The 15,317-nt window shown below is 33.6% G+C and overlaps 1 protein-coding gene across 1 annotated transcript in view; it reads right to left on the bottom strand.

The window, feature by feature from the left end:
- The window catches only part of GlyRS (glycine--tRNA ligase), a 45,888-nt gene that overhangs the window by 7,431 nt on the left and 23,140 nt on the right, over positions 1-15,317 (bottom strand). The window contains exons 11-13 of the mRNA XM_089253027.1: positions 9,142-9,249; positions 4,444-4,589; positions 1,247-1,332 (exon numbers count right to left, since the gene is read on the bottom strand). Of these exons, the coding sequence (XP_089109153.1) occupies positions 1,247-1,332; positions 4,444-4,589; positions 9,142-9,249 (340 nt within the window). The remainder of the gene's footprint in view (positions 1-1,246; positions 1,333-4,443; positions 4,590-9,141; positions 9,250-15,317) is intronic.

Raw genomic sequence — 15,317 nt, 5'->3', positions numbered from 1 at the left:
GGGGGGAACTCTCCGAAATTGAAAAATTTGGTATACAGCCTCTCATTCAGGGATGCAACCAAATATCTCATCTTATTCTTCAACAACTGGGTTATATCAATACAATGCAGAATGGTAAAATGCTTCATTTGTATTTTATTCAAGGCAGCACAATCATGATAGATGGTGTAAAGAGAAAAAAAAGAAAGGAAAAAGTTGGGAAAAGGTTTTATCTCTGTACCCTTTCTTTCTTGGAACTGGATAGGAAGCGTCAATCCAATTTTTATGCATATTTTTCTGAAATCCCAGGTATTTGATGCACCATAGCATGTCAGCGCCATCCCTGCTAAACAATGCTGCCAATAAAAGGAAATATTTCCATTGGGGTACCCGAAAAATTGGAGTAGATTATGCCCCCCATCAGGAAGAACAAATTTTCAGGTTTTTTAACACGAAGAAAGAGGATACAAAGGGCAAAGTTCATGCTAAAGAGAGCTGGAAAAAAGTACTTTCACTCTCTTCTCAGATTATCCAGAGCTCAGTTCAGGCATACATGATTTGCATTCTGGTCAGTAACAGAAATTAGGTTCTGGTCTGACAGAAATTCTGGTCAGTGTCTGGCTCAGACACAAATTTTATACTATTTAAGTTGTCTTCCCCCCACTGTTTTTTTGCATACCCAATTTGGGGAGAAACGAGTGAATTTCTAGTGATTCCCCTTGTTTCCACAGATGATAGTACTATATGTTAGGTGCTTTTTTGTGTTGAAGTTCAGTTCACTACCTAGATTTCAAAATAATATACAGTGAAATCTTGATATAACAATACTCTGTGGACCAAGAAAAAAAATTGTTGCAGAGGAATTATTGTTACATCGACAGGCAGCAGCTTAAAATTAAAGAATTAACATTTTTAAACAAGACTTGAAAAAATATTTCTGTACAGGGATTTACCATTATATCGAGTATTGTTGTAGCAGAATTTCACTGTATATATTATATCATCGTTCAAACATAGGAAACTATGTGCATATCATGCGGATGACTGCATAATATCTGTTTGCAGTTTTCCTGTGATAGATAATCAGTAAAGAATCCAGAATAAAGAAAAGAACCAAGAGAACTCTTTTTTGGTACAACATTTTCTGTGATAGATTTACCAATAAACCTCAATTTTGGCTTTAAAGAATATAGATTGTGTTTTACTAGTTTCTTTAAACGAAAAGAAGAAAACAAAAACTCTGCAACTATTCAATTCTAATACCCACCATGGACTTTTTTCTCGCATCGTTCAATGGTAATCATATTTTTGGTTATGCTAAATTCCTTATCTTCAATGCATAATCTATAAACTCTGAAAAATAAAATGAAGCAGGCAGTTTTATACCATAACATCATAATAATTAGAATTATTGGATTGTTCTTGAAAACTTATAAATTATTTCAACTCATTTCAAATTCGGAAAATTTCAAGCCTGTAATTTTCCAAACCTCACCACAATCCAGAAAAATCTGTTTTGAATTATACAAGATTGCAACCAACGTTTTAGAAATTATTAACAAAAAGCAATTAGTGAAGTGAATAGACATTGCCGGATAATCAGCATGGGTTCAGGAAGGGAAATTCATGACTCCTTTGCTTCTATGATCACGTGACTAAGGCTTTGGGTAAGGGCAAAAATGTAGATGTTGTTTACCTTGATTTCCCGATGGTATTCGATCGGGTCCAAACACTGTAAACTCTTGAAGCATTTACACAAGATTGGGATTGGGGGTGACTTTCTAAATTGGATAGAATCATGGTTAAGAGATAGGCCACAACAGGTTATGGTGAATGGGGAATTCTTTGATTGGCAGGCGTCACAAGTGGAGTTCCTCAAAGAAGTATCCTTGGTCCCATACTTTTTATTTTGTATCGATGGGATTGTTAGAGAATTTGCAGATGACATGAAGCTAATAGGGGTAGTCAGGAATCAAAGCGATAAGGAGTTGCTCCAGACCAACTTAAACAGGATTGGAGCATGACGTTTAGTATTGACAAGTGCACGGTCACTCATTTTGGTTCAAACAACCCATGTTTATCTAATGAGTTGAATGGTGTCACTATCCAGGATGCAACTAGGGTTACTGATTTGGGAAGAATTCTCATTGACAAGTAGCTTAGGTTTTCGGATCATTCTTCAGCGTTGGTTAAAAAAGCAAATAGAATGCTCGGTTTCATTTTCGAAAAGGTCTCTGCATTCTCCTACTTTTCTAAGGCTTAGTTCATTTGTCCTAGACTAAAGATGCTGTAAGGTTTTGGAGACCATATCTACAGAAAGACATAAACTTGGTTAAGGGGTGCAGAGAAGAGCTATGCCTGTCTTTGTTGGCACACAGGGCTTGAGTTATGAAGAGAGACTTCATTTTTTGAATATGTTTACATTGGATGAACGCAAGTGTCGGGGGGGGGGGGTATGATCGAAATATTCAAAAATTTTAGCGGGATGGATAGGATGGACCATGAATTATTAATACACCATCAATCGACTGATTTGACAAGGGGACCACCTGTATCGATTGGTAAGGGGGCAATTCTAGGTTATGGTGCTGCAGGGAATTTCTCTCTAATGGGGTTGTTAATAAATGAAATAGCCTACCCCCAGGGGTCTAATACAATTGACACGTTTGAAAAGAAATACGATAAACATATTAGTATAAATCAAGAAGCTATCCGTAATTAGAATAAGACAATCAAATATTTTTTATGGGCACTGTATTATATTTTATCACATATATATAGTGTTTGGTTTTATAATTGCATTTTCAATTGAATTTTACCGTATTTTAGAAATATATGTCATCCATACTGTTATGGGGATCTTTTTCTCAACCACCTCATTGGGCATATTGCCTGTTGTTGCCACATATTTGTATTCGTAACTGATTAAACATTTATCTATTTGCATAAAATTACTAAACTTTGTCCGCCCCACACCCCTTTCGTTTGTAAAGTAGTTGTCAGTAAAAAAGAATTTCTCTCAATTTAGAATTGTCAAAATACAACACTTCTCTGAATTTTTTTTTTAAATGAAGAAAAAAGAATTCAACACTGACTCCCACAAATGTTTTCACTTGATTTGAGAAAGGAATCGAAAGTTTTCAGCAGGCAAGAGGGATGAAATTCCATGTCTGTTTCAATTTCAATAGTGTGTCTGATATAGTGGTTTTTTTGCACACACAGAAAAAGAATTATCCTCTGTATTCGTGCAAAATGTCATGTGTCGAAACTCTCAATTTTTTCATGATGTTAAAATATTCTCCCAATGCGTTTCCATGTTTAGTAAAAGTGACACATGTTTCTGACCAATAGAATGCCAGCTATTTATGTTTCAATTTTGAGTTAGATAGTATGTTCACACTAAGTCTTGTTCAGTTTTTTTGTCTTGAAAAATGCAGATTTAAGTGTAACATTTGCACTTAACACTGATGATATACATCAGTTGTATATAGACAAGAGTGGTAATATGAAAGGGACAATAACACTGAATACAGCAAGGTCAATGAAATTGTTGATTTTCAAAACTAATTTAAAACCCATGAACAACGCAAGAGTGCTAGACATATTTACTAAAGTAGCAAACAACTTTGGGAAGTGAATGAACTTGAAGAATGATTTATGGTTGCTTAAAACCAACCTTATTTTGCAACTTAATTTTGAATTGTAGGACTGAATAGAAAAAGATTTCCAATAATCTGATCTATCATTCTGGAGAAATACTTTTCACCAATTTTCAATAATTTTTAATTTACAAACTTATCTGAAGTATTTGTAACTTTGATATGTTTGAAAGATCTATAAACAGGTTGCATTTTCAACCACAAAGCTACATTGATAGTACCAAGACAAAAGAGGTGCATCTGTAAATATCAACACTATAGATATAATTCTCATAAATATGCAAATTATTTATTTTCTTTGCACGGCCACATCTATAAAAGAGCTTCACAACAAACTATGAATGAATTGGTACACATCACAAGCATCATTAAATACTACATCTTATATGATTCACCATCTCCATACCGAACTATCTTTTGCAGAAGAGTACATGCATACAGCAAAATATTTTATGTTATTAGAGAGCTATTTCGAACTTAGCACCTGATATACTGGAATTGTATTATTACATTTTTTCTAATTCCATGTTTCCTTTTTTTAAATTTGCTTACTTAGAAATTTCACAAAGATCCCATATTCTTGTTATTATATATATATATAGTTATCATGATTCAAGCCCCACCCTCTTCTCTACTTTTTGTTTTTTAACTAACAATGGTTTGTTACATTTCTTATCTCTAACTTTTTCCAGGTATACAGAACACCTTGGCACAGGGTCAGGTTTTTATGCTTAGTTCATCTTTTATAAAACTTAAACCTCAAAAAGTATATTTCTTATAATTCAATAATAATTGATATAGGTACCCTTTTTCAGACAGCTCCTTCTCTAGCACAACTATTTCATTTTCATCAAACTCTTGAAGAACTTTGATGACATCTTTTGAGTCTTTCTTGAAAGCTTGTCCAATTGGAGCTTTTTGTGGTCGACATTCAACCACCTGGACAGTTTTCTGTGTACATTTTAAACTCAGGAAAAACCCTTAAATTTTTTTTGCCATTATATATATATAAATATCTAATGAATTTATGAAGAAAATTCTTAGTTTTGCTAAAATGAATGAATTCAAACGAATCATTTTGTGGAAAAAAGTATGCATTTCATAAAAGTTAAGTATAAGATAAAGTGTAGTTAGTATACCTGATAACATTCTGAATTCTACACAACTCTCACATAAAAATGATATAGATAATAATACAAAGAATTTTAATTCAAATAAATAATGAATTTAAAATCAAATTCTAATAAAGTGTGATACTTCAAAATATATACATTTAGACTATTGATTTTGAAAAACTTTTCACTAACATTCCACGTAATGAAATTATAAACATCTGCGAACATCTATACAATAACTGAGCAATGCATAAAAATGGAAAAACGAATGGATGAATCTTGCGAAATTCCGCATTTTTGAGAGATATTTATTTGATGGTATTAGTTTATATAAACAAGCAACAGGAATTGCTTTGCAAACATTTTATTACAGTACTTTGAAAACAAAAAAATTAATTTCTCACAATATTACAGGTTTCAGATATATATTGATGACTTAATAATCTTCAACTACAACAACTTTCCTGAATTCAGTCAACAAGTTTATCCTAACACATTAAATCTTAAAAAAACTAATCATGATTGTAATCATGCTGATTTTCTCGACCTAAAAATAAACATGTGAACAATATGGTCTTAACCAGTATCCACGACAAAAGAAAAGACTAATTTCAAAGTCAATTTTTTAATTAATTACTATTCTAATATGATATCAAATATCAGCAAAAAGGTTTTCAGGAATATATTTTTTTCAACTATCTCGCATTAAACATGTATGTAATAATGATGACAATTTTCAAAATGCATAAATTAATCTAAAAAAAATCTTAATAGGCACCAATTTTCCCCCATACATCTTTGACTTATTTCCTCCTCACACTAATAACTGTTAACTTCAAATCCACTGTCAACTCGAGTACTTGTCACATGGTATGAACTTTCACCTTCTGAATCTAATATTATTTTTTTAAAACCGAGCACAACTAGGGTTTATCGCCATCTATGAGCAATTTACTACCTAGTGAGTTGTGCCGGAAGTGTAAATGTGTGTCAGTCTGAGTGTGTATCTAGTGTTATGTGTAATATTTCAGTGCTGCTATCTATAATTCAGAAGTGAAGTGTAATGACAGAATACTTGTACTGTTTGTAGGCCTGTTGCTCTCTGTGGCGAGACTTTTTCACGAGGAGATCAGCTCGCATTTGCATCTCGAAGTGGGAGAGAACCACAGAAAACCAACTTCAGCTGAACACCACTGTGGCAACGGTGGGGTTCGAACCCGAGTCCCTGCGATGCAAGTCTGTCACTATGGCCACTCGATCCCCACATATCTTTTATTTGTATTATTATTTAATTGACTGCAATCCTTGTTTTAATATTTTTCTGGACAACATTTCATTTCGCTTTAAAATTTTTGTTTTCTATAACTATTGATTTCATTGGTACAATAGCAGAATGTTGGGGATCAAGCTTCTATTTAGGCTTAGGCTAAGGGATGCTCTCAGAAACGTTCTGTGTTTAGCCAGCCAATGCCAGGGTGCCCCCTCCCCGATGAAAGTCCTAGACATTGGCTGCAATTGCAGTGAAACCAGTCTAAGACGGACAATGTATGAGACGGAAACAGAAACCTGTCTTGAACAGAACAAAGTTCAGTGGATAATGAATGCTTTTTTCCATTATGGGAAACCTCTTTAAGATGGAAATTAATTATTAACGCGCAAACGGAAGGCATATTTATTCTATTTTCAGATAGAAAACCAGCTGAAACTGAAAGAATTTTTGGCTAAGTGCAAGTTTTTTTCTCTTTGAATGGGAAAAAATTAAGTCGCACTGATTAGGGAACTCTTTTACTTCTAGGAAAAACGACGAACACTTACTATTTTTTCTGAGGCAGATATATTGAAAGTCCGTTTAGAGCATTTCGTTTATAATGAAGATGACTTTTGTTGAAAGGTACTCCTGTTTCTTTGAAAAAAGTTATTTTCCATTTTAAACTAGTTCGGGTGAGGTATAAGGGGACGGAGAATGAATTATTATTCACAATTTTAGGGATACCTTGTTTTTTTAGCAATTCATTCAGGGTAGAGATGGCCGCCAGCCACACAAGCAACACGTCTTGGATTTAAACACAAAACTGCAGGTGATAAGACGCTAAAGAAAAGTAAAGAAAAGTGAAATTTAAGTGTTACAGAGATGTAAATCTATCTCTCACAAAGAATATTGCTTGTTGATCTCATTGTGACAATTTTAAAAAAGGTATGCAATTTCGTAACTTTTATTTCAAATATTAAAAATTTTTTTACTTTTGACAAAAGTTCATTCTATTGCTATTCAGGAGGAAGTTTTATATTCAATTTTAACGATTACCGAATTAAATATGCAATTTCAAATGCATATTAACTTGAAACAAAAAAATTCAAAATACCTGTCTCTAGGAAACAGTTATTTTCTGGATATTTTGCTGAGGTGAACTCGGAAAGAAAAGTCATCGGCGGAGACGTGATGACTTTTCTTTCCGAGTTCACCTCAGCAAAATATCCGAAAAATAACTGTTTCCTCGATATCTCGGACTGAGAAAAAAGCCATCTATCTCCCTCTATACCTGTCTCTGTTTAATACTCAGGCCAGATTACACAATAAAATTTTGACAAAAGATATTTTAAAAAACTTGAAAGGTAATCAACAGGCTTATTGGTTGTTTTAACCAATAAGCCTGTTGATTCCATTCACTTGAATGTAACTGTAGCGACCTCTACTTGAACTTTTACTGATTGCGGAAAAATGATGACGTTGTGCTTTGCAATTTTCCGGCGCGAATGATTGTTACCTAGCAACGCAAGTTGCGATAAAAAATCAAATGTTTTTCTCGTAGTCGGCAAGCAACCATTATTATGTAATGTCCTTCATTTCTATGTGTCCGCATCAAATAAATCGTATGTATTATTTAAAAACCTTCTGATTGTTATTATCTTTAATAATGAAACTCAATAACCGGTCCCACAGATAGACGCCTACACACCGGTGCCCTAGACTGGTGCACCACACAGGTGCACTAAATAACCAATATGCTAATTGACTGCATTTTTCAAGTTTTGAAAAAGATATTTTATCAAACATTTATAGTGTAATCACAGTTTTAGGGTGATATTATCAAAATTTAAGTTTCGCAAAGTGACAGAAATAAATCACTGCATACAGGGCGATTCAGAAAAGATGGGAAAAACTTTAAGAGGTGAGAGTACACACCAATAAAAACCATTGTCATCAAAGAATGCATGGTCTAACATGAAACGAAAACACGCCAACGAATTTCGAAATGGCCGCTCTGCAAACGTAAAAATGGCATTTTTCTGGAAATTTATCGGGAGAAAAAAGAACACCATGCATGCAAATGTAGCCTGGGGAAGAAGAAGAACCACATGCAAATCTGCATCACAGTGAATAAAAGGCACTTTAGTAATACTGAAAAAGCAGGCATTCACTGTGATGCAGATTTGCATACAGTCTCTTCTTCTTCCCCAGGTTACACTTGCATGCATATGGTATTCTTTTTCTCCCGATAAATTTCAACTGGAATGCCGTTTTAATGCTTGCGGAGCGGTCATTTAGAAACATGCTAGCATGTTTTCATTTCATGTTAGACCACACATTCTTTGATGCAATTGTTTGTATTGGTGTGTATTCTCACCTCTTTTCTTAATTTTCCCCATCTTTTCTGAATCACCCTGTATATGTATTTTTAGGTGCACCTTTATAAAACCTGCCTAAAACGGAAAATATTTGCAGTCCCTTGATGTTCCGTCTTATACAGGTTTCACTGTAATTTCATTTTTGAATTCTTTGATTTATTTCATTTTTGAATTCTTTGATTTATTTCATTTTTGAATTCTTTGATTTATTTCATTTTTGAATTCTTTGATTTATTTCATTTTTGAATTCTTTGATTTATTTCATTTTTGAATTCTTTGATTTATTTCATTTTTGAATTCTTTGATTTATTTCATTTTTGAATTCTTTGATTTATTTCATTTTTGAATTCTTTGATTTATTTCATTTTTGAATTCTTTGATTTATTTCATTTTTGAATTCTTTGATTTATTTCATTTTTGAATTCTTTGATTTATTTCATTTTTGAATTCTTTGATTTATTTCATTTTTGAATTCTTTGATTTATTTCATTTTTGAATTTTTCCAAGTTCATATACTGCTTTCAATTTTCATATATTGCTTTCAAATTCCAATTCTTCTCATCAATTTTGTTTTCGGTTTTTCATACATAAACAATGAATTTTTACAATACACTGCGTATTGCAGCTGCCTTTAATACTGTTATTGGTGAGTTTCAACAAAGATTAATTAAATTTGCAACATAATATATATATATAAAAGCACTCTCTTCTTAAAAAAGTCACATCAAAGTTAAAAGAAGGTAAACTGAAGAAAAAGATACAGGTTCATCCAATGGTCTCTCAGCATTAAGTTTAACGCCAGTAGTTTTGGTATGCTGACTCAAATCATAACAAGATCTGTCTGCACATCCAACACATTCTATCCAACCCTATTAAAAGAATGGAAGATTACAGGGTTATCAAAATTAAACTTTTCCAACTCAGATGATCATGGAGGGTGTCTTATCAGTATGAATGATAACAAATTTGAACAACAAACACTTTAGGTGATGCACTTGATATTCATCAAATTTTTACAAAATGGTACAAACATTTGTTGGAAAATATTTCCACCACTTGCCAAATCAATGCACTTATATTCAATATGTCCTTCCCCCTCAACTTTTCCACAATGTTTCCTATTCACATGTTCACCAAGAACAACCTGTAATCCTGTCACATCTGAAAGACAGCAATCTCTGTATGTTCTGGCGATCAGGGTTGGTAAAAAACCAAAAAACCGGGTTTTTTGGTTTAAACCGGTTTTTTGTTTTAAATAGCATTAACATTAAAAACAATAAAATTTCTGAAAAATCAAACTTCTAATAATTAATTAAAATAAAATGTTTATTAATGTAATTTACACTATTCCCATGCTAATTAATCAATAAATATTTGTTACATTTTAACAAAAACCAACTTTTGCAATTTAATTATTTTTTGCAACTAAATGGATCACTGTGTGTATGAAAATTCTTTTAATGTTATTATTAATCATATAATATATAAAGGTTTTTTTCCCCAGTTATTTTCAGTATGCTTAATTAGGAAGCTATTTTGCAAAAACTATAATAAAAATTAGGTGAATATAATGTATTTAATGAAGCATAAATAAAGCAGATTAATTAGCAATGATTTACGATATACAGGGTGATTATAACTAAAGGTTTGATTTCAAAACACTGTAAAAAAAGAACGATTGTGAGAATGACTTGAAAATTGACATGAATATTCCTGAAGAAATGGAATTTTATTTGGTAAAGGAAAAAAAATACTTAAAAATGTAAAATTAATGACATCCAACACGTGGGAAATTTGCTTGCAGAACGGAAACGATAGCCAGTCATGGCAAAATGACAATTATAGCATTTCATGATTTCATAATTAATGGAAACATCACAAAAGAAAACCAAAATAACCAAACAACTACAACTTACTCAAGAAATGTTAAATATGTTATCCACCATGTTCTGGATATGAGGTGAAAGCACAAAAGTTCTTGTTCAACAACAGAGTATGCCATGGTCATGATGTGGCTGCGCTTGCAATTCACCTTTATTGAACCAACCTTTCTCCTTTGCAATCTGACCACTGCTCATAACATTTTGTGGCACCCCCCCACCAGAAGTTGCATCCTGTTATTGTCAAAATGGGTCTTCACTAGCTGCTTTGCTGGTATTGCAATGTGCAAGAAGTTGTTCTATCCACACACTGATGCTGTGGAAGTGCCGAAATGATGTGGTTGCGCAAAATAGATTATACTGCTGGCCAAGTGTACAGCATCATCTACTTGCACATTTTGCACTTTTTCTTTTTGTGAAAGAAACTTCCATTGCTCCAGGAGTATCCATGCAAATTTTCAAGTCATTCTGACCAGTACTTATTGTATAGTTTTGGAATCAAAACTTAAATTATAATCACCCTGTATATAGCTGATTATTTTTCATAAATCTGTTACTACTATACAGTAGAACCTTGATTAACTGGGCTTAACCATGAAAGTATAAAAAAAACTATTGAATATTAAGAATAGGAGATATACAATAGATGTGCTACTTCTTATTGGAAAGAAAATGAAAATGTATGTGAAGGTAATGTAACTACTAGTACACTAGTCTTTGTCCTTTAAGGACAGCTGGTGTCTTTATTGGATTATAAGACCATCTGCCCCTTGCATGATGGTGTCACTACTGTTGCTGCTTCTTTGTGAAGGGAAAAAGAAACCTGTGAGAAATACACCACTACATTTAGATGTGTGATGCAATCCTTATTCATGAATTTGTTGAAGATAGAAAATGTAGCCATAGGTTAGAAAATGTGGCAAGAATGAGAAATTTTGGCTTTAAATAATTAAGATATTTCATATGAAAAAAAAAATATATATTCTGGCCACTTTTATGGAACTTTTTGAAAAAAAGTCCAACTTATAAAATCTCATGTCATTTAAAGATATACCATCAGAATGTACCCCAAGGATATAAAGTGTGGTAAAAATGAAACATTTTGGCTAATAATGAACCAATATGATATTTTTCAAGGGAAAAAAAATGATATTTAGGCCACTTTTATTTGATTTTTTGAAAAAAACCACTGCTGGTTGCAATCCAAACAACCCTGCTGGCGATTAATGCAGAATTACTGTGTTTAGTTCTAGAAAACATGATTTTGTGAATGGAAAGCATAACTGTTAATTATGGGGCATATGAACATCTGTAGACTGATTCGTTAAGTGGTGGGGCTACCTTCTCTAGCTATACTCTACCTTCAAGAGCACTTCCTATGTATTGATTTTGTAAGTTAACCACTTATAGCAAACTATGAATACTTGGATATTTTAACAAGTAGTTAATTTACGAAATAAAATCATTTCAATTAACCATTTAACAATTTTAAAAAGTATTCTTTGAAACAAAAAATCTTCCATAATTGATTTAATTTTTTAACAAAAATAAAAATGACAATGAATTGATTTCAGATGAAGGACCAGAATTGATTTATTTTAACAAACAACTGAATGAATAAGGAAGAACCTGATGTTAACAAGAGGTTGCAGATTGTCACACACAGATACCACTATTCAAATAATTTAACAACCTATTCACAGCAAATTCAGTTCTCACATTGATTGTATTTGCAAAAACATTGGGCAAACTCTCCAGTCAATACCCACCTCAGAGAAAACCCTCACTACAAAGTGTCATTTTAACAACCGTTTTGACAAATTCAATAAAAAATTAGGTATTGATTCTACGAAACTGATGTGAATCAGCTGGATCCCAAGACTTATATCACACCTTAACGGGTACCTGACTATTTTCAAATGCTACAATGACTGAATAACAATCAGATGGCTCTTTCATGAGAGATTTGTGATTATGGCATTTTTACTAACTCTTCCAAAATTTGCAAAACATACAAATACAATGCCACAACAGGCAAAATGCCCAACGAGGTGGCTGAGAAAAAGATGCCCATAAAATTATGGATGTCATATACAGTAAAACCTCGTTAAGTCGTCACTCTGGTTAAGTCGTCATTTTCCTTCAGATCTTTCCAGCTCTCATAGACCACAATGTTATTAAACCCTCGTTTACTCGTCACTAATTTCGGTTAAGTCGTCACTATGAAAAAGTTTGAGAAAGAGGAACAGACTATTTTTATGGCTCCCATTAAAAAAAGAGCTTGTTAACAGCATTGCCATATGCTTAAGTCACCATAAAATCCTATAAACCCAAACGGAACAGTTTAAGTAGCAAAAGTTACGCTTGGGCAGTTCATTTGCGACTAAGGTTTTTGGAACGTTCAAGCTAGATCTCATTTCAGCATGGGCTCCATTGGAGAAACTGGAGAAACCGTGAGACACCCAAGCTCTGTCGCAAGAAGCAACGCAAGCACTTCGTTTCCTCCCCCCCCCCAAGGGGCGGACCAGGGCATCTCTTGCAAAACCAAAATTTATTGATATGTCAAAGATTACATAGTGCGAGGAAATCAAAAATTATGTAAATCGAAGAATCAAATTAATAAAGTTAAAGTCAAAGTGCAACGGGCACAGATAATAAATAATCATAGAAAGCATGGGCTCTACTAATTTAGGGCTTGAAATTTAAACAAAATATCTTTGTTGAAAAAATTAGATATTCTTTCCCAAGTTGAGGTCTTCTGTTTACTTTTCCCTGCCCAGGGCCCCCTCCACAAAGTCAAAAGTGTTCGAGATTACTTTGTAGTTGCATCATGAACTACTGGTGAAGAATTCAAACACTAAAATTAAATTTGATGTTTATGTAAAATTAATGTGCAATAGAGAGTTCTGTTATGAAGAAGAGCTACTTATTCAAACAGTTGCTCTGTTAGTCTAAATTAAAAATTACTAGTATAAATCAAAGTGTACCAGTACATTTTACCTGAATAAGCAATAAGAGATCAAAAAAAGGTAAAAAGTGCTATTATTTTTTCTTTTGCAATCTATAAATTTTATTAATATTGTTATTTTGATTCATACTTTAATAAATGTCATATTACTTTAAATTTATACGATTTTCATAACATCGCACATTAAAACTGACGAAACTCGGGTTAAGCCGTCATAATTTTTCGGTAAGTTGAGGTGACGACTTATCAAGGTTTTACTGTATTTCAAAAATATAGCAACCCAATTAAAAATGAACAAAAATTATAATCAATATATACACATGATAAAATACTATACAATGCCCATAAAGAATACTTATGATTGTCTTATACTAAGTATGGATAGCTTCTCGATTTACCCCTACATGTTTATCGTATTTCTTTTTTAACTTGTCCATTGTATTACAATTTATTACCACCGGGGGTAAGCTGTTCCATTTATTAACAACCCAGTTAGAGAAAAATTCCCTGCGACACCATAACCTCGCATTGTCCCTCACCAATCGATACTGGCGTCCCCTTGTAAAAGCAGTCGATTGGCGGTGTACTAAAAGTTCATGGTCCCTCCTATCCATCCCATTGAAAATTTTGAACACTTCCATCATGTCTCCTCGACACCTGCATTCATCCAATGTAAACATATTCAAAAAATGAAGTCTCTCTTCATAACTCAAGCCCTGTGTGCCAATAAGGACACACATAGCTCTTCTCTGCACCCCTTCAACCAAGTCTATGTCTCTCTGTAGGTATGGTCTCCAAAACCTTACAGTATACTCCAGTGCCGGACGAACTAAGCCTCGAAAAAGCGGAAGAATGACATTAGGGGAACGCGAAGAGACCTTTTTGAAAATGAGACCAAGTATTATTCTATTCGCTTTTTTGACCACCGCTGAACAATGTTCAGAAAACCTAAGCCGCTCGTCAATGAGAATTCCCAAATCGGTGACCCTAGTAGCATCCGGGATAGTGACACCATTCAACGAGAACCGTGAGTTGTTCGAAACAAAATGAGCGACCATGCACTTATCAACGATAAATGTCATGCTCCATTCATTTGCCCATGCTGCAATCCTGTTTAAGTTGGTCTGGAGCAATTCCCTATCATTTTGATTCCCAATCACCCCCATTAGCTTCACATCATCTGCGAATTTGCTAGTAATCCCATCGATACTCTGATCCAGTTTATCAATAAAAAGTGAAAAAAGTATGGGGCCAAGGACACTTCTTTGAGGAACTCCACTTGTGACGTCCGTCCAATCAGACAGACGTCACAAGTGGAGTTACTCAAGGAAGTGTCCTTGGCCCCCCAACAAGGTAATGTGTCTTGTGGTACAGTTCTGTTAATAAAAAATCTGTTTAAAAACTGGGGGTTTTTTTTCAATAAACATATTGATGCAAAACTCTCAGCCCACCCTTACACAGGAAAATTAATAAATCAGAAACCACAAACCCTGCCAGTACTAAATGGCTAGGCAAGATAGACCCAAAGGCCTCAAATCGATAACCATTGGGACCCAGTTTGAGAGAGGTGCCACTCTCTTAATTTCCATCAGTCTGTTTGTGTTGATAATACAAATTATACCCCAGGGGTCTAGTATTTATTTTTTTATAAGATGAAAGTGCATTCTAGTACGTCTACAGGGCTCCCACTCAAAAAATGAGAAAAAGTAGGAACACGCAGGACTAAAAAGTAGGATGGGGGAGGGTAACCCCCTTAGACAACATAATCATAGTATAATGGAAAAAAATCCCTAAAAAAACTAAAACCTAATTAACTTTTTTTTCATAGCACTATTTCAGTTTCCTATAAGATTGACTTAAGCCAAAGCAAAATGATAAATTACTTGGTTACAAAATCAATTTTTGGCCAAAACAGTATACTCGCAACCACAGATAATTCTTTACTGTCTCTCCTCATATGTATTACATTCTTTTTTTGGAGTCTTCCAAAGTGCAGAGCTTGTCAACTCTCTTCGACAAGGCTCAGCAAATTTTGAAGACATACGTTTTTTAAGAATGACGCTCCTTCGAGACCACTTTCAAAAGCACA

This window comes from Pholcus phalangioides, unplaced genomic scaffold, assembly GCF_987345545.1.
Source record: "Pholcus phalangioides strain wild (caught in Gottingen) unplaced genomic scaffold, Ppha-v1.0 ptg000031l_1, whole genome shotgun sequence".
Taxonomy (NCBI): Eukaryota; Metazoa; Arthropoda; class Arachnida; order Araneae; family Pholcidae; genus Pholcus; species Pholcus phalangioides.
The sequence above is the reverse complement of the archived record's forward strand: the minus strand, read 5'-3'. Positions and strand labels throughout refer to the sequence as shown.